General features: G+C 35.3%; 1 protein-coding gene across 9 annotated transcripts in view; it reads right to left on the bottom strand.

Moving 5' to 3' along the window:
- The window catches only part of ST6GALNAC3 (ST6 N-acetylgalactosaminide alpha-2,6-sialyltransferase 3), a 478,754-nt gene that overhangs the window by 89,196 nt on the left and 368,125 nt on the right, over positions 1-21,433 (bottom strand). Inside the window, exons 5-7 of one of the 9 annotated variants that reach the window (XM_039838618.1) lie at positions 21,390-21,433; positions 11,088-11,165; positions 10,951-10,972 (exon numbers count right to left, since the gene is read on the bottom strand). The exons of 2 other annotated variants lie outside the window; for them this stretch is intronic. In XM_039838618.1, coding sequence (XP_039694552.1) covers positions 10,966-10,972; positions 11,088-11,165; positions 21,390-21,433 — 129 coding nt within the window. In that variant the 3' untranslated portion in view covers positions 10,951-10,965. Of the gene's footprint in view, positions 1-10,950; positions 10,973-11,087; positions 11,166-18,579; positions 18,605-18,927; positions 19,031-20,133; positions 20,523-21,389 lie in introns of those variants that run through there. 6 more of the 9 variants (XM_039838619.1, XM_039838621.1, XM_039838617.1 and 3 more) reach the window with 6 other exon arrangements.

Here is a 21,433-nt window from a genome sequence, read left to right as displayed (position 1 = left end):
ATGTCAGACAAGAACTTCTCACAAGGGCTAGTAGGTTTTCTTAAATTTATAAAATTTATAGTAAATTTATAAAAATAATAGTAAACACTTATATGGCACTGATTATGTACCAGACATCCTTCTAAGTACTTTATAGGTAGTATTCATTTTGTCTCCATTAGTATTCATTCTGGGAGCCTAAGATCAGAACTCATAGACTTCTTTACCCAATACTACCTCTTCCATGTTCTCACCTTTACCCAATACTACCTCTTCCATGCTCTGCTGCCTTGAGTATGATTATTCCATATTCTGTGGAGATAATTTCATGCTGAAAACTGTTAGTGAAGTCACAGAACTTTGGCAAATTAGAGTAAACAAAGATCTGAGCAATCTTTGGTTAAACTCAGTTTAACCAAGACCTAGAGAAGCTATCTGACACAAAACGTGTCACATACATAGTTGGTGGCCGACTAGAAACCAGAACCTAGTACCTGGACCCCTTTAATGGTTCTCTACTCCATATTCCTTTTCTTATGTGAATGGGAGACACCCGTTTGCTTCAAATACATGCCAAGCACCAAATTTTAGACACTGAAGAATGGTTAGGGACAGAGAAAATACCTACCCTCTTTGAGTCATGCTATTCAATTCACTAAATAAAAAAGGATTTATCGAGCGCTGATCATGTACCCAGTTCCAAAGCAGGTCTGCAGAGGTCTAGATGCGTAGAGTTGGGGAGGGAAGAGTACAAGGATGGTCTGTGAACATCCCTGTGGCCAGGGAGTTACATAAAAGACAAGGAAAAACACATGAAACTCTTACAGGAGAAATACAAAGCAGCATATCATTAAGAGCTCATTTGTATGCTAAATGAATACCAAGGATTTCAGAGAAGGGAAGATCCAAAGTGGGAGGAATCTGGCTGTGTATATTGTGAAGAGAGGGCAGAGGTAAAGGTGATGGTTGCCTACCATGGAATATGCAGCAGCCAGATTTACAGACATGGATGGACTTAAAAGGTATAGGGCTGAATGAATAAAGTGAGAAATAGATGAAATCTAACATCTGTCATTTGTGCAAATCAAAATACATGCACATATAACAATAATAATTATTTGGCAAAGATATATGCGATAAAAAAGATGCACATAAAACAACAGAATGCCTGCCTATGCAGAGAGGGGGAAGGGAATAATAATCAATATAATAAATACATGAATTAATTGATTAATTTAAAAATCAGATCAGGGTCTTCACAGACCAATGATGAAACGTGCCATGATCTGGTTACGTCAACTCTGCTCTCAAGTCTGAAGAAAAAACTCAAAGTGGCCTAGGATAGACACAGTGGAGCTTTATAGTATGTATAAACTATATTCAGGCTGAGAGAGGAATGGAAAAGGTGATCTGGGTGAGGAGACAGAATGAAAGGGTAGAGACCATTATGCTAGGAGAAGAAGGTGCATGTGGAGAGAGTAGAGGAAATGTGAGCAAATACATGGCTTGGACCTCTTAGTTGAACCCTCTGAAGTCAGGCAGAGGTCTGAGAGCTCATGTGGTAGAAAATATGGACTGAAGGGGGTTTCCTGAGCAGGTAAGAGATGCAGAGAAAGAGGAGACAAAGGAAGGAAAGCCTGTCAGCATCCTTGGGAAGAAGGATGCAGATGGTGAAGCATCTAAGAATTCAAATTGTCAACATTCAGAGGTTTATGGATGAGGATCTGAATTAGTTGTATCCAACTAATACAAAAGAGAGATAAAGAAGAGAAACATAGACTAAGAGAAGACCATGAAATTCCATAGGGATGTGGATCTATTAGTTTGATTCTTGGTGCAGAACATTTTTGAAAGTTTGATTCAGTGTAGCTGTGGTTCCTGAAAACAGTTAAGTGGGTCACTTGCTTAGCTTTCCTTAGTGGTAGATTAATTCGCCAGCTGTAACTCCCGGATCTCTATTTTTAAATAACGACTTGCATGAATCTCTGAAGACAAGAACTCGCCACTAGTATACAGCATATTCCGGCAGCTGCAAGTTATTATGCCCAGTGGAAATTAAATATCTTTTAGGGAAATCATGCAAGATCTTGTGACAAATATGAAATTAACCCCTGCCACCTCTATGCCCAACTCATTTCTTCGCTCGCCTGCCATCCTAATAAGCAGAGTCTCTGGGGTCCTGAAATGACAGCAGAATTGGCAATATTTTAAAAAGACATTATTCATCTGTGAGCATTAGAGAAACATAAGAGCCTTTGTCCCTGGTTGAGTTAGAAGCTTTCAAAATCAAACACAGATAAAAACACGCAATAGGCCCCTCCTAAAAAACTATTAACCCATAGTCAGACAGACATACTTATAACTCAAGAGATGTAAACAAATAAGCCATTTTATTTATCGTTGTAGGCATTCTGCTTCCTCTGCTTAACACTCAAACTCCCACTTCTCTTTCCTTCTGACCAAATGCATTCTCATTCTGGTTCTTCATTACTTCTTTCTTTCTTCACAAGCTCTAGGTTTCAGATAACATGTGACTTTTTATTTTCTATTTTCATTGCATATTTTTTTACATTAGATTTGGGTTCTTGTAGTTTGTAGGAGACGTGAAACACATCATTCTCACTCAGAGTGAAAACAGAAGAGCAAAAATAGTAAGAGATGGCTACAAGCAACTCTGACAAAACTGCATTAGGAAAGGTTCTAAGGCCTGCAGCAGCAACGTGTATTTAGGTGCCATTTGTAAATGTGTGTTTAATAAAATGGCAGTCAATATCCAGCCATAATCACAAAGTAAAAGATTTGATTCATGTGGCCATTCTCAATAAAGAACAGAAGTCAGACATGGTTTTGACAGGAAATCCATCCCCGGGTGGGTGAAAATAGAATGCTCAAGTTTCCCGTTGTTGTAAAAGCTCCGTAACAAATCCCTTATTTCTCACTTTAGCACCAACAATTTGGAACTCAGTAGAGGAAAAGAAGTAACGCCTCCATAGAGATGGCATAATTTGAGGTTAGACGCAAAGCAGAGGAAATTAGTAAAGACCTGAACAAAGAAACAGAGGTGACTGTTATCACAACTCTCCTGCTTGGAGAGGCCCATCACTCAAGACCATTGCTGTGGAGTTGGGATGCACTACTCTCCTATCAGTCCTGGCCTTGAACCCAAGCCCTTCCCTTAACTTTCCACATGCTCCAGGATGTCTCTGACTCTCACAGGGAGAGCTACAAAACCCAATGCTGCCAGGCAGCACTGCTTTTCTCTATTATCTGTGCCCAGACATGGCTATATCTTAGGCCTTCACCTTGACCCTTTGACCTCCCATGTCGAGAAGTTAATGTTGTTCTTTCCTCTAGCTAATGGTTCCAAACATCACTGGGAGTCTATCTTATCAATTTTGTGAACTTCAGTCTTTGGCGTAAAGGTCATTATTGTGTTATGCACCTGGTATCACACTGTAATGAGGCACATCACATTCTCTTACAGTCAATGAGGGGGAAAAAAAGCACGCAAAATGGAAATTACTTCTAAAATGACCTTGGTAGATTTCCACAGCTGGCTAAGCAGAGCCTGTTTCTATATATCAGGGAACTGACATGGTAGCTTTGTCATACAACCAGGCAGCCCAATTCCATATTAGCAAACATGCTATTATGAAACATATGGCCTAAGCCCATTAGTAGTGAGCACAGTTGATGAACTCTTGGTGTAGGACCCGTGATGTTTACTGATTTACTGCCACCCCGCCCCAGGCTGCTTCCAAACATGTCAGAAAAAAATAAAATGTCATCCACATTTGTATTCAGAAGTTATTCCATATTTACTCATGCTAATAAAAACAGAAGCTTGCTTTTTAAGGAAGGGGCAAGATCCATAATCAATTTTCTGAGAGGCCCAAGTGTTTGACATGTTCTGCATGCATTGTATTAGCAACTTGGAAACACAGGTAGGCTGCCTCTGTGGCTTTTACCCCTTGCTAGGCCAACAGCAGCTGAGAACAGACAGCTACTCATGAGAGCCAGATCACTCCTTTCTTCTACCTAAACAACTTGCCTTGGATTGTTTCTTAGTGACTAAACAAATATTTGATGAAATAGTGAATTAATTAGCTATATGTAAGTTTTAGGGCACCATCAGGTCATAGCTGATGGTGCCCTAAAACTTCTCTGTCCTTTTCAATAATAACCAGATCTCTTTCCAAGTTCCTTGGCCTTGCTCTCTTTACTGGAATACAGCATTTGGGGCTCATTAAACAGACCATGAAGTTCTGGCTCTGAAAATCACTGATGATTTGATTTTCATGAACAAATCTTAACCCTCAGAGCCTCAATACCATTATCTAAAAAATGGGCGAATTGTCTTGTAAAGACTCTTTAAATTTCAAGAGACAGAAAACTATTTTAAGAGAAACATGACAAATAAGTTTATTGCCTCACATGGCTTGAAGGAATATTGGGCTATCTGACCAAATCAAAGGATGGGGGCCTTGGCCTCAAATGTTAGGATGAAGACTCAAAGCCACTGGAACTCCCTTCCTCCTTCATCTCACAGCCTAGCCCAGCTCTGCTTGGCTTCATTCTCTCCTATTGCAGCCATACTTTCCCATTTGGAATGAACTTGGTCACTTTTAACCTTAACTTCACATTCTTCTAGCATCATGATCCCAGAGACAAAGCTGTTTGTTCTTCACTTTCAAGTCAAATCCTTCTTTAGTGTGCCAGGGGAGGCCTTGGATTGGCTGTGCTGGTTCACATGTTTACCTTAGGATGAGAAGTCTATGACTGATCAAGCAAGGGGTTGTGCCCACCCATGTACCTCAGGTGAAAGGTAGTGGCTAGAACAGGGGTTTCTAACCACTAAGCTGCAGATCTGTACCAGTTTGTGTCCTGTTAGGAACCAGACAGCACAGCAGGAGGTGAGCGGCAGGCTAGCAAGCAAAGCATCATCTGTATTTACAACTACTCCTCAGCTCCACCTCAGATCATCAGGCATTAGATTCTCATAGGAGCACTGGTCCCTGGTGCCAGAAAGGGTGGGGATCGCTGGGCTAGAGTGAATTACCAGAAGAAGATAGATAGAAACCTTGATGAGCAAATCAGGCAAAAATAAAAGCTACCATTCTATTAACCTATCTCAGCAAGTTGAGGTGAGGATCCATGCACACGTCAAGTGCTGAATAACCATAGGTTAATATTATAAGTAAATGGGTCAAATGTCATGTATGAGTCCTAGTAAAATAACTACCAATTTTATTTATTATTTCTCTATCCAATGGTGGAAATGTGTAATGACAATTACAATGACAATAGTTAACGTTTAAGGAGCAATTACTGCATGGCAGGAACTGCTTTTCTGTACACTTTAGATGTATTAAACTACAAAGTAGGTATTATTATTGTTCCCAGTTTTTACATGAATAAACTAATGCAAAGAGAGGTAAAGCAGTTTGCCCAAAGACACTTAACTAGTAGTGGAGTGAAGCTTTGGACCCAGGCAGTCTGGGCCAAAGTTTACATTCCCAATCACTAGCCCTCAATATTTCCTGTGCTAGAAGTATGCAGTATAGGTTTAAAGGCAACTAATATTTTACAATTACAATTACAAATGTGCTGTGTGTCTTTTCTCTGATACACTGAAAACATCACAAGATTGGTAATTGTACATATCTTACTCACAGTTGCATAAATATGCCATGCTTAAGGTCTACATGACTGGAATGAGAAAAGTAGTGATAATTAGGATTGGGCTAGACTTTGATTTGAGTGCCTGAATATCATTCAAATAATAATGCTTTTGAAAATGAATGTGTACATCCATTTTTCTGAAATTCAGAAAAGATGCATAATATTCAGGTGCCTAATAACTCGGCTGCTAGTTAATCATGCTTGACACTTATATAGCACTTCACCTTTTAAAATCATTTTAGAATATGTAAGTTCATTAATCCTGACAACATCCACATGAGACAGAGAAGGTTTCTGAACCTGTCTCGGATCTCCCTACCATCTGGTATCTAAACACTTGGTGGACTTGGGAAGGAAGAAAAGAATCAGATAAACCAAGCAAGGAAACACAGGCAGCCAAGAATAACAGAGACTTGTGCGCGGTGAATGTGAAATGAACATCCTCTGACTTTGTAGAGGTTTGCCCTTGACACGAAAACTTAATATGTACAATATGCACATGATAATAATTATTCACTTCTGATTGATTAAAATGTAAAAAACAGCAATTGACCTGCATCTTCAACTTCAAATGTCTATATACCAATCACTAGACCATATCAGTGGTCATTTCCACAGATTAAGTTGTGCTTTTAGTTGTAAATTTTCATATTTTTATACTTATATTCCAAGTGTTGTTGCCCACTCCAATTTCTACTTTTCTCAAAAAGGATCTGCCTAATGTTAACATCTAGTATTATTTGGCATATTCAGTATAGACTCCTTCATGTTCTCTTGCTATTTGGCTAACAGCTGCTGTGAGGGTAGGATGTGATGCTGAGCTAATCCACCAGTCACCTGAATGAAGAGGTTCTTGGCCATTGGTTTTTCACTCATTTACTAGGACTACTTCTGCTTCTCCTCAGGCATGGATGCTAATCACCACTGACAATTCAAAGGCTGGAGAGAGAAAGGTACTTGAACAGGTAATTAGGCTAAAAACACCACCGTAGGATGCTCTGGAACCACAGTCAACATTTTCAAAATTAGTGAGAAGGCATCTCCATTAATACAATGGAATAAAAAAGCAGACCTAATGCAAGTCTGCATATAGTACATATTTCTGGTTAGTAAAGAATCATCTTGTTTCTAGCATTAGCTAGAAAAAGCATCAGCTTTTGCAAGGTTCTGAGAATTAAAGGGAAGGCAATACAGGACAATAGTTATGAGCTCAAATTCTAGAATCAGGAAGACCTGGGTTCAAATTGATTGAACTGATTACGAACTGTGCGATCTTAGGTAAGTTGCTCAATCTCTCTGAGTATCAGTTTCCACAGGATAATACCAGAACCTACTACAAAGAATTGTTATAAGATTAAATAACATACTCACAGGTTTAGCACAGTGTCAGGGATATAATGAATGCTTAGAAAATAATATTATTAACTGTCTGCAGGTTTCTTTGATATTCTCACAGTCAATTTTGAGATATGATATCGAGATTTCTTTAAAATGAAAAACCCAGGAATTCTAGATAATGATTCCCTATGAAAGAAGAATATGTTGTAGTCTGTGTTAACACATAATGATCTTTATCCACCCAGGCTAGAAACAGAAATGCTCTAAATTACTCAAAAGGTCAGGTATTTGCCAGCAGTTAGCAGAGTAATATGCAATGGTAACCCTGGGCAACATCAGGGAATAAATAATCTCTTATGAGCCTGTGTTTTTCTGCTCGCACCCTCTTCCCTCTTCTTGAGATGTTACCCTATTTTATTTGGGGCAATTGAGGCTGTCCAACATGCCTTGGAAGTCCCAACAACTAAATGACCACTTTACCTACTGATGAGTGCTACTCTGGCAGCTTAAGACTCTCGAGGTTACTAATGGCAGCTTTTGTCCATTTCCTACAACCACATTATTAACCTGGAAGATTTTTCAGCTCCTTTCCCTCTCTTCAAACAGCTACAAAGATAATCCATGATAAAGGGATTTGACAGTCTCCGATTTCCCATTTGCATGGAACAAGGCAAGGATGTTTGGGGTTGGGAGGAGGTGTTATCAAGTTCATGAGTTAATTTGCATTGGTACAGGGAAATCTGAGCAGACTTTTTTAGAATCAGTCCACTGGGGGAAAATATAGAAGGAAGCATTCAAACCACGGTGCTCAAGCAGAATGAACACTTATTTCACAGACACAATTACAACTGCCAGGGGAGAAAATTTTTCCAAAACTATTTAATCTCTGAAATGGGCAATAAGCTTGTCAGCCTCTTGGGCATTTCAGCCTTGGTGCAATGGTTCATAGCAAGTCTTTCCAAGACCAAAACCCATCAGATTCATCAAGTGTCTCCATTCTTTCACAATAAAAGTCTTTTAAGGCTCTGAGGATCAGGCAAGCTTTGTGCGTGCAATATATGCTCCTCTTTGTCACCAGTGCAAAACCTGGGGATGCGCTTGAGAAAGGAGCCTTAAAAATGAGGATATTCATCTTGCAAGTGCTTGAGATGCTATTTCTAAGCTAATCTCCCCTACAAATCAAGGAGTCCAATTCAATTCAAGTCCAATTCAAGCTTGTCTTCCAGAATGTCTAGTAAATCCTCAAAAACATGAATTGTGTACTTGTTTTGTGTCTCATTTTCTACCCATCCTCCTCTCAGTCCCTTGAGTTTATTATGGCTATGGAAAGTATTAAGACTAAGACTAGAATTAGCTGGCAGAGAATTTGCTGGAATTAGCCATTTTTTCCCCCTTATCATGTCTATTAATGACGGCGGCATCATAAACAATAAAGTTTAATTAGGAACTGAAGTGTCTAAAGCAATTAAATATGAAGGAAGTATTCAAAAACACAGCAGGAAGGATCATATTTTTAAAGCATTTAAATTGCAAATGATGTTATTGACAGAACTTTTAAAATAAATTTTGTGTTTAGGGGAAAATAAAAGAAGTTGAAAGTAAAGTGTTGACTCCATGGCATTTATAGACAAACAAATATTTAGGATGGATCAATTTGCAACAATGAACAGATGCTTCAGAGAACACATAGGGCTAATGGGAGCTGTCTTGAACTTCTACTTCACATAGTCAATGAGAGAAAAAAAAACAACTTAAAAGATTCAAGAGTAATGACATGACTCATTAGTGTTAAGGCCACTTCAAATTAAAGGATTCATCTTCAGTTACTGAGAGAAAAAATTATTAATGAGCTTTGCACATGAATATTTGGGAAGGGCTATAGCTCATCCTGTGTGAAAACCACCTGAAGCTGTAACCACAGAATTTTAGGTTTCTGAGACCAGATTCTAAATAACTTTGCCTCACTTTGCTCTATAGTTCACTGCTTGATGAACAGTGCTGGGAATGGAAGTCGTGTGGCCACTGATCTATTGAAGAGAGCTGGGAGTGTGGTGAACTATAGGAACAGAGTAAATGCTGGAGAGAAGGAAAAGTTCTATCATCATGGAAAGACATGGAAAGGGGGATGATGAGCCTTCATTCCTTCAAGTTTATGCTATTCCAAGTACAGTGCTAGCAACTTCAGAAAACAATGTAATGATGAAGAAAGGTTAGGTGTCTCTTTTTGAATGCTCTGGAGTACTGCACAGGTACTGAATTTGTCACTGTTTTTGGCATTTGCTGTTCAGCTTGGAACTTGACAGTCTTCTTCCATATTTAACTCTATCACATATTAGGACCACTCCAGAGAGGTGTCCATTTGAAGCCTCTGGTAATAAAAGTCTGGTGTTTGAAGGAACTGCGCTGAATAAGTTGTTTTGTTCCTTGCAAACAAATTTTATAAATAATAGTCTCCTGGAAAATGAAATACTCAGTGTAATGTCAAAGGAGAATATGAAGACTAAAAGTTTGTTAAGATTGTAGATAGTGAAGTTTTCTCCTGTACCAGTTATGAAAAAGACGTTAGAGTAAGTTTCTTTTTACAGATCTGGAATGCTGCCAAAACAACTGGCCATTCATTCAATGGCTCATGGGATGATCTAGACCTGTAACTCATTTCTGAGTTAGGGAAGAAAGAAACAGAGGCTGATCTTTTTGAAATTCCTTTCCCAATGGCCAAGAATCATGGCAATTTTAGTAATTAGTACAATTATGTTTCTTCCTACTCTGTGTTTAAATTACAGAGGAACAGGAGCATGGCATTCCCAATTGAGGTTCTTCAAGTTGACAGTCTGATAGTCTGATCTATTTTTATTTACTTTTAAATTTATATTCAAAGCCAGTGTTCGTAGGTGCCTTTACAACAAGCTGCAGGCCTATGGGAAATGTTCCCTGGCTCCTCTGTTTATTTAAAGTTTGGTCTCCTCATTACGATCAATTAATATTTCAGAGAGTTAATTTTTTTCTGAGATTGGAATAGATGTCACTTTCAGAAAGTCATTTATATCGCCATTCATTTTCTTTTCAGTTCCCTGTTTATGACTAAAAAATGCACTAATGATTTCATAATGAGAGTATATTATGTAGAAATGGAAATATAATCTTCGAAAAGTATGACTTTATGTGTTAGGTAATATTTTTCTTCAATTACTTTTTTCATGTGATTTTATTTTTTCTTTTCTAAAGGGAAATGTGTTAGGAGAGAACAAATATATATCAGAATTTAAAAAATATATTTCTTGAACTACAATAAGATCTAAAGAGACCAGATGATTAAAGTTCTTCATTTTTAAAGAATTCTCTTTGAGAAATCCCAGAAGCTGGAGAAATATTGTTTTTATTACTGTTTACATTCTTAAAGGCATAGAATACACCAGGTTCTGTAGAGTAATAAAATATTTGTATTTCACTAATATATATAAAATTTTGGATTTTTAAAAGCAATACTATTCATAATGTGAAAGATATCAATAAAGTCATTGACCATGAACATTATGAGATTATCCGTTCATTTATTTCATAATTTATTTAACAAGTAAATGATGAGAACTTACTCTATGTGATTACATATGCTATTACGGCATGCATGAACATGAATAATATATGTGTTTACATTTAACAAATTTATAATATAGTAGTAGAGACAGACATAATCACATAACTACAATATAGGGCAGAAGGTTCAAAATGTATGGGATTTCTAGTTTAAGATGGCTTACTGAAGGTACATGTTAACCTGTCTTCCCTCTCTAATTAGTACTGATATGAGCTTATAACAAGTCATTATAAAAGCCATGATAAGACAGGAAAACTTGAAATCCTAATAGCAGGGCAGTATACTGATAGGAATTTGGAAAGACATAAATATGATAAGAATGGATTGACAGGCCTTTCTGTTCCATGTAGATTCATTTTTGGTAGACCAATTCATCTGCTGAAAGAAGAATTATTTTAAAAAAGCAAATACATATAAAAAGATACACACAGCTGCAGAAATAATGAGAATTAGCAAGAGGAGACTTTTGAAAAGGTGTAAAAATGATCTTCACCTGCATTTGCCCTGGAAGCTTGTGTTGATTCTTGCGTGGGTAGGCTGGGAAACTGGGCTTTTACCGGGCAGAGGGCCACTGTTGAGGATAAAGAAACCAGTGTGTATTTTGGCACTTAGATGAAATGGAGTCATAAAATTGGATAGTTGAGAAGCCTCAAGACAGACATGATTCCCTCTTACATAAGTGCCAAATTCTGAAGCTATACAGGATGGGAGGCCAAAGAGCTAAGCGACAAACCCGGAGAATTGAAGTGAAAAATTCTGCAGTCTCCCAATGCTGAAATGACAAAGACCTGCGAGGGGAAATGAACCGAGTATACACAGCAAGCTCTTAATTGAAAGTAGTGGAGGCTTCTGGATTGAAGACAAGGAAAACCAGTGATAGGTTGAGTTTTAGTTTAGTTTAGTAAAAACCTCAATTCAGCCTAAAATTGGCTTATTCCTAAATGATTTACAGATAGCTTCTCCCGTTATCTATCTAGCAGAGGAAAGAATGATACTTTTCCAATGCAAGATCACCACACCTGGGGTCTCTTTGATATTTATATTCAGAGCTCTTCATTTATTAAAATCATTCTAGGCATGACAAGACAGGGCCATGTGTCTGATAACTGAGAGAAAAAAAAAGGCAAGAGAAACAGATTCATAGGCAATACAGATGTTGGTGTTATAAGGACTATAATATAACCAATTCCTATGGACAAGAAAAAAAAATGATAGTGAATAAAAGATGAAATGGAGCTTTTTATCAGGTAATTGGAATCTAAATTAGTCATGTTTATATATTATATATATGTACATTAATATATATTATATAAAACTTTATATAAGCATTTTATCATACATTACATATAAACATTGATATATATACATGTGTGTGTGTGTGTGTGCATGTATATATATGATTCATTATAGAGATTTGTCCTTACACAACTGTGAAAGCTGGTTGAAATTCACTATGTGGTAGGTCTTGGTGTTTTATACTGGAGTTTCATGTCTAAAAGGTTAAGCATTTGGGAAAGAAAGGGAAATGTAAAGTTCAGGACAGTGAGAATAAACTAAAATCCAAAAGAATGAGCTAGAACACATGGAATGATAATGAACTTAAACCCATACCAGTCTTGCACTACCTCCAACTTTGAAGGCAATTGCCATGCATAAGAAGCTCTTAATTTTCATCACACATTTGGCTGAGAATTCAGAGAAGCTGAAATAGGAGAAGCTGAAGACCTAGCTGCTGCCCAAAATCAATGAGATGAACCATGAGATGATCAGTGACAATGTGCACGAGATGCAACAGCATGACCTACCAAATATAAATCAATATGGCTACAGCTTTAAGTCTACCTTTCAAATAAATATAACACCAAACTGGACAGAGTTGAGGATTAAATTAGTGAACTTGAAGACAGACAGTGGAAAAGATCTAAATAGAAGTACAGAGAGATAAAAGAATGCATAGGAGATAAGAACAGAGCAAAAGAGAGAAATAGTACAAAACATATATGTAATTGATACGTCAGAAAGAGAGGAAAGAATTGAAAAGCAATATTTAAAGAAATAATAGCCAAAAATATCAAAACTAAAGTAAAACATCAATTGACATGTACAAAATGCTCAGAAAACTACCAGCAGAATAAATACTTTTAAAGATCATTAAGGCACATGATTAAACAATGTTTTATAAATGGATTACTTAAGGCACAACATAGAAAGATAAATTTTAAAAAAGAGATAAATAAAATAAATCTTAAGAGCAGTCAGAGGAGAAAAGACACAATCATCAAAGCAACACCAAAAAGAAAACTAATGACTTCTCAATAGGAATGATGTTAGTCAGACAATGGAATGATACCTTATAAGTGCTGAATATAACAGTCCACCTAGCATTCTATAACTAATGAAAATGTACCTAAAAATAAAGAAGAAATAAAAACATATCCAGAAAAATAAAAAATAAAACAACCCATTGTTAGTAGAATTGCACTAAAGGAAATATTAAAGGAAGTTCTTCAGGCAAAAGAATATAATTGTAGAGACATATACGGAAATAGAGGAAGAAATTAGGAAAAACATAAAGAAAAATATGTGGACAAATATAACTAAATATAGATGGTACAAATCAATAATGGTTATGTCTGAGGAATTTAAAATATATGTAGAATGAAATACATGACGAAAATAATACAAAAGGGGTAAATGAAGTTCAAGTTTTCTAAGGTTCTATCATTATGGAAGAGGTAAAAATAATCATTTGTATTAGGCTGTAATAAGTCATAGATTAATACTTTGATCTCTTAACCATTAAAAATTTGTTTAAAATGTAAAACTGATACGGAGATAGAAGAAATTGGACAAATATCAACTGATTAATACAAAAGAAGGCAAAAACTAGCATTAAAAACAACAACAACAACAACCAGAGAGGTCAAATAGTAAACAAATAATAAGATGTAAACTCAAATACATATGTGAGTATTTCAATTTAAATAGACAAAATAGTTCAGTAAAAGATTAGTATTTTCAGCCTAGGTTTTTAAAAATGATATGTGCTTACAACAGTAAGGCAGTACCATGTACCACATAAATACTAACAAAAAACACTGCTAATGATATACTAACATCAGCCAAAATAACTCTAAGGTGAAAAGGATTACTAGAGATAAATAAGGTCATATCATAATAAGGTGCCAATCCACCAGGAAGATATGATATAATTATAAATCTAAATGTATCCGATATAAAAAAAAATAGTAGATCTCTAGAATTTCTAAGCTATACAGAGAAAACAGAGAGCCTCCAAAATAAATAAATTTTCCAAAGAATCCCAACTAATCACAAGATTAGAAGTCGCAATGAAGACTAGAAGTAGTAGACTATGGATGGTTGGCAGACAATTTTTACTAGTGTGTGCGTGTGTGTGTGTATGTGTGTGTGTGTGTACTATGCCATTTCCCTGCTCTTAGAGCAGCCAACTCCAATATGCGCCTCTAGGATTAAGCTCTAAGTATAGTTTTATAAAGTGGGAATTCTGAGAAGTAACTCTGGTAACTTATTGTCTCCCATGCCAAGATGGGAAGTTATGAACTATCTTTAAAAATGAGCCCATCTAGTTATGCATCTCTTTCTTGCCTAGTCCCTGAAACCAAGGCTCTTGTTATTAGAGTTTGTATTTGCTGCTAGGTCAATAGGGATTTTTCATTTTTATTAAGTAAATAAGATGTCACCATCAATATTTTTCAATCCAGATTGTCAGATATAAATGTGAACAAACATTCACAAATCACTAAACATTTGAGGGAAACTACAGCACTAAAAGAGAGTCAACAAACAGAAGTAATCACTAAGGAAATAGAAGTTAACAGAGGACACAAAGAAAAAAAGGTATGTATCTATATATACACAATTTTTAAAAATCTCAAATATTTAAAAATGGCATATCTATGATAGAAGCAACTGACTGCTATAAAAATATATGAGCAGAGTTCTTGGAAAATAGAAACATAATTATCATAAACTTAATAAATCAGCATAATAGTTGAAAATCGAATGATGAACTAGAAGATCAAAATGAAGGATTCTCCTATAAAATAGTAAGAAGACAAAGGGTGGAAGAGTATGAAAGAAAAGATGATTCATGGAGAATGAAAGAGCATACTGAATATGAATAAAGATTAGCGAAACAACTAGATGTATATGCATGATTGGAAAGCCATGCTAATATAATAGTCATTAGCTACATATGGCTATTTAAATTGCAACTTTCCTGTAAATCTAAAGTCATTCCAAAATAGAATAAAATTTATTTTTAAAAATGTAATTAAATAAAAAAATTCAGTTAATCAATCTCTTACTTGTATTTCAAAAGCTCGATAGCACATGTGGTAGGTAGGTGGCTACAATTTTAGACAGTTCGGGGAGTAAAGATTATCTACAAAGGAATAAGAAAATGACTGATGTCGTTCTCTTCATCAGAGAAATCTGGATGCACAAAGATTCTAAGTTCGGACAGAACATGATTTTCAACCTAGAATTTTACATTTAAATTATCTTGAAAATGTGAAGAACGAGTCAACATTCCCAGACATATGTTCTCAGCATGTATTATTCGATAGGTTCTTTTTGGAGGGAATACTTGAGGATATGTTCCAGAAAAATAAGCAAAGGAATCTATAAAAGGCTGAAAGTTTGAGATAAGAAGAGATGGTTAATAATTTAACCAGAAAGCATGTCGATAGGTCTAAAAACTGTTAGTAATAAGGCTATGACACTTAAGGCAATTTCCAGGAATAGCTCCTAAGAAAGTGTTTTTAAAAAACAAACTGAATATATAATTGTCAATCATTTCAATAAATTATAGAAAGGGACAGGAGGAATGTAGAAGGAAGGAAAGGGAAAACATATTACGGGGTCTAGTTCAGGAGGGGTAGTTTTGAGAATTAATGTCTACATGGAATTAGAAACTATATGTTTCCATATAGTATATTTAAACATATACTATATCTGAAAAATGAAATGCAGAATTACTAAAGAAGGAATGAAAAAAAAACCCATAAAACCAAACTTAATACAGAAAAAAGAAAAAAGAAACTGCCAGAATAGAAAAACTAAATATTTCAGTTATCACAATAAATGTGAATTAATTAAAATTAATTAAAATGACATAACATCAAAAACATAATGTAAACATTAAAATTATATAAGGAGAAATAAATTTCCAATTATTTTTGAACACTAAAAGTATATCTCTTTCAAAAATCCATGAAAGGGAGTACTCAGAAATAGATATACAGATTACTTGATATTCAAAATTGGCCTATATTTTAAAATCTATACACTAGATCTTTACATCCAATAAAAAATGACTCATCTTTAATATCTATAGAACAATTTGTAGCCATATATAGTTTATAAAATTACCGTAAATTTGAAAAGTAAAAATTAGTCTTAATTTTCTAGCTAGAGTAATAAAAAAGCACCCCTTCTTGCAAAACAAAGAAAAACCATAAAAATATAACTCTCCAATTATAAACACAAAGAAAAAAAAAACCTTACTTTTTTTTATTATGGTGGCATTGGTTAATAAAATCTGGTAAGTTTCAGGTGTACAATTTAACAGTAAGGCATATACATACATATATATATATATATATATATATATATAGATAGATAGATAGATAGATAGATAGCATTGTGTATTCACTGCCCATAGTTAGATTTCTTTGTCACCACATATTTGACTCCTTTTCCCTATCTCCGTCCCCTCTCTCCCCTCCCCCTCCTCTCTGGTAACCACTAGTCTATTGTCCATGTCCATGAGCCTCTGCTTGTTTGTTCTGTTCGTTTGTTTCTTTTAGGTTTATATCCCACATATAAGTGATATCATGTCGTTTTCAACTTTTCCTGTCTTATTTTCCTGGCTTATTTTGCTTAGCATGATTTACATTTAATAAATGTTGACATTAAGAGGAAATCAAAATTAAAATCAAAATATGTTTAGAAGTAAATAGCAGTGAATACATATCAAAATGGGTTAATCCAAAGATAAAACTCAATTGAAAAATTGTAGCCTTAAATGTACTAATTAAAAATGAAAACTGAAAAAAATAAGGAAAATAATTAAATAATCAACTTAATGATGTAATAAACAACAAAGGAAACAAAAGACGGTTAAAGGAAGGAATTAATAAAAATAGAAAATAAGCAGCAATAATTGAAAGTAAACCTTAAAAAAATAGGCTTGATTAATCACATCGAAAGCTGATTCTTTGCAAGAATAAGTAAAATGTATAAAAAATTTATGTCTAATGAAAAATTATGAGGTAAGCTAGATAAAAATATAATAATTAACTTTTTATATGCCAAAAATAAAGCATTAAGAGCATATTTAAAAAGTCATAGCCACTGAAACAATAAAACTACAAAACATGAGCATAAACCTACCCAAAATGTACAATACCTAAATGAAGAGAATGATGACATTTTATCATAAGACATAAAAGGAGACTTGAATAAATAAAATGATATATGATAGTCTTGGGTGGGAAGAGTTCACATATTAAATGTGTTGATTCTCCCAATATAAATCTACAAAGTTAATAAAATTCCAAAAAATTTCAAAAAAGTTCATCAAAATCTCATGATTATTAATCGATTTAAACAGACAAATTTTTAGTTTACATGGAACAATAAAATGTTCAAGAATCTCAAAGAAATTTTAAAATTAAACAATATTAGAGATCTGTTTCAGCATATATCAGGTTTAAAAACAAAATGATAAAAGGTCTTGAAATAAGGGAAAACACTGATTTTAATATACATGTATACTGAAACTTCCATATTGAAAAAGCTATGAGAAGCAAAGTTGAAAGATAACTAGGATAAAATACCTAAAACATCTATAATACATAATGGTTTACTATTCCTTTTACAGAGTTTTTTTTTTTTTTTAATTATAAAGACAAGTAAGCAAATAGAAATCTGAACAAAGGACCATTCACATAAAGAAATACACGTGGCTAAGAAACTTATGTAACATTTATCAATCTCACTAGTGTGGGAGAGTACAAATTAAAATAAGAAGATAGTTTATTTGCACATTAGATTGAGAATGTAGAAAAAGGTTGATAGTATTTTTGAAAATGTGGTGAAAAGAGAAAACTCGGATACTATTCAGGCACAGCTCTTTTTGAAGCTGTCAGTATATAGCTAACAAAATACAAAATTCACATACTCCCTGACCTAGTAACCTCCCTTAGAATCACTCCCAGCAAAAATCTTGCAATTATAGAAAAGCCAAATGTAACAATAGCAAAGTCATATATAGTAATAGCATACGTAGTAATAGCAAAAAAAGTAGAAAGGACTTTTTTAATTGTGGTTATAGAAACCCAACTCAAATAATTTAAGCAAAAAGCAAACAAATACCAAAAGAAAAAACCATATATCCATTTAACACATACAAGAAAGTACATATGTGTGTATACATCCATGTATATATATGTTTATACACATATATATGTATGGATATCCAGATATATATTTTCTAAGACGTATTGTTAGATGAAATTAAAAAAAAAAAACTCAAGAGGAAGAATAATTTTGAGAGTTGAATTCCATCTAATAAAAAGCAGCAGCAGAAAGAACAAACCACCTAAGTACCTAGTATGTACATGTGTGTGTATATGCATAGAAAAACAGCTATACTCTTACTAGAGGTTACCCGTGGAAAGCAATGTGTGTTTGAAGGAGAAATAAAGGCAATCTTTCATATTTTTAAATTCCATTTTCCACATTATTAAACTCATCCCCTACATAACCATAATATTCAAGCATGAGGTTTCTCATGTAAAAACAATCTTGTAAGAAGAAGAAATGATGTTTGGTAGCACAAAGGTAGAAGAGACTAATGCCAGGGAATAATCCTGAATTTGTACCCTAAGATACAGTCCCTGATCTTTAGGAGGTTAAGGGAGATAAATATTTCTCAGATTGCCATGATACCATCATAGAGGTCTGTAAGAGAAGTGAAAACAGGTTATGGGAGAAGTCAGGAGAGAGCTATTACCTCAAATACATTATCTAATAATTCATTTTGTTCTACCACTTAATGTTGAGAGGAAAATTCAATTCATTTGAAATCATTTATTCATATTCCTAAACTGAACAGCATATTGATTTTGATATTCATTTTCACTGTATTCAAGAGGCCTTCAATGTGGAGCCCTTTCCATTCTTAAGTGTCTTCAAATCACCCAGAATTGTACTGCCACTCTTTGAAAGTCAAAAAGGCACAGTCACAATAAAGGGAGGTGCTTTCCTGCTCAGTTTAGTTGGCTTTAACAAAAATTGGCTTAATAGCCTTCAGGTGCCAGGCACGGTGCCAGGCCTGGAGAAGGGATGAAAATTCTATGTCCTTGCTCTGAGGAATCTTCAGATCTACTGGGGAGAAGAGAGGCATAAATGTTGGAGCTGTGCTCAGGGCACTGTGGGAGACAAGGGAGGGCACCCTACATAGATGGGGATGGAGGGGACTGGCAAAGGGCAGAGGTGGGCATTTGAGGAGAAACTTGAACAATAGCAGGGTTTACCTGGGGAAAGGAGGCGTGGAGGGCAGGTCCAAGGGCGTGAAACACACAGCTGCCTGCAGGGAGATGGAATCCACTCTTTCGGGACTTTAAATAGTAAGAGCGAGTGGGGGAAAGAGAGTGTGGAGGTGAGGTCAAAGAGGTGGACCGCAGGTCAGGTTCTTGAGGGCTTTGAATGGAAAGTTACATTTTATTCTGGGCAGGAAATAAAAGTTTTGAAGCGCAGAGTTCAATTTATTTTAAAAATAGATCGCTCTGGTGTAGGATGAGAGAAGACGGCAGGGACACCAGTTGGGAAACACTGGCAAAAAATACAATGTCCTGAACTAGAGTGGTAAAAATCAGTAGGTAGGGAAAGTGGAGATGTGTTTGAGAAACGATCTCGGGTGTCAATTTACCAGACTTGAGTTGTGACGATTAAATGAGTTCATATATACAAAGGCCTTAGATCAGTATTTGGCAAATAGTAAACACCATGGAACGGGTATTGTTATTCTTGGATACTTTACATTTTCTGCTCCCTCTTCTTGGACCCTTTCTCTGGTCCCATGGCTCACTCTTGTTGCCAATATAACACATCCTTACATTCTATGTGCTTTCTCTGGCTGCTAGACTGCAGGGTCTCTATCTCATTTGTATTGCTTACTCTAGCACCCAGCGTACTACCTGGCATAAGATCTTCAAGGTATTTTTGGTGAAGGGTAGGAATCAAAGTCCATAATAACTTACACATGCTATTTTTAGCTCAAAATCATGCCTTCAAATGTAAATAAAGTAAATTCAGCAGGAATACCCATTCTGAAGTTTGTGTACAGAACTTTACCTGCACTGTGGGTTAAAACCACGTTCTACATATTTATGTGTGAGCTCTTATTCTAACATGGAACATCCATGCCATTTAAGCCTTTGATTTTATTGTCAGAAGATGATATTTTGAGACAGCCCACCAGATTTTAACTGTGCCCCAAAGAGTCAGGTTCAGCCCTCACAAAACAAACACACTCTGTACCACTTTCAGGCTGATAATTTAATGGATTGAGAAATTCCTTCTTCTCTGATGTAGGTAGGATAATGGCCCCATAAAGATGTCCACATCTTAATTCCTGAAATCTGAGAATATGTCACCTTACAGGGCAAAGGAAATTTTGTCATTGCAATTTAATTAAAGATCTTGAGATGGGGAGATTATCCTGGATTATTCAGGCCCAGTGTAATCACAAAGATCATTATAGGAGAAAAAGGGAGACAAGAGAGTCAGAAAAGGAGATGTGATGTGACAATGGAAGCAGAGGTTTGAGTGATGTGGGGCCATGAGCTGAGGAAAGTGGACAGCCTCGCATTCTTTGCTAGAAAAGGTAAAGAAACAGATTCTTCCTTAGAGCTTCCAGGAGGAATGTAGCCCTGCCAACCCATTTTTGACTTTTAACTTCAGAATCATAAGATAACAAATGCATGTTGTTTTAAGACACTAAGTCTGTGATAATTTCTTACAGCAGCATTGGGAAACTAATATATCCCTTAACTCAGATCTCACTGGTACGAATAACGTCCATTTTTTTTCCCCCCAGTTATTTGTTCCTTTTGATGTAGTTCCAATATCTCAAGAACTGCTTTTACATTTTAAAGTGTCAGAGTAAGCATGGCTTCTCATTCTTTTTATGATTCTAATCAAGATATTGTTATCGTATCAGCCCAAACAACCCCAGTACTATAAATTTCCATCTATTCTTAATATGAAAGTCAATTTGACCCAAGCCAGTTCTCTGAATTTCTGCCAATATTTTTGGAACCATTCATTGAATATAAATTGGATAGCAACTATACTCATCCCTTTTATCTTTCATTTTGTGTTCATTTGTTTATTTGCCTGTTTTTTTCCCTTAGATTCTACTTTTGATAAAAGATACTTCCTTAGAATTCAAATAATTTCATATCATCAAAATCTATATGAACTACTAGAATAACTCTGTTGGTCTTTCCAGAATAAATGATCCCATTCCTATTTCTTGATGAACTTAAAATGACAAGCTGTTCAATTCTTAGACCCTTACATTAGGAGCATCTCTGACCTAGAAAATTCTGTCTTACTCAGTAAGATATTTATTCTACATGTATATTATACATACCAAGTTAACTTCCTATGCTCACCATCTGGTTTATCCAGGCTATTTTAATATATTTTTACATGATGAAACAAAACAAAACTTTCTTACCGGTTCTTAAATAAGAAATATGCTGTCACTGTTTCAGACGTCAC

This window comes from Pteropus medius, unplaced genomic scaffold (genome assembly GCF_902729225.1).
Source record: "Pteropus medius unplaced genomic scaffold, Ma_sr-lr_union100, whole genome shotgun sequence".
NCBI classification, from domain to species: domain Eukaryota; kingdom Metazoa; phylum Chordata; class Mammalia; order Chiroptera; family Pteropodidae; genus Pteropus; species Pteropus medius.
The sequence above is the reverse complement of the archived record's forward strand: the minus strand, read 5'-3'. Positions and strand labels throughout refer to the sequence as shown.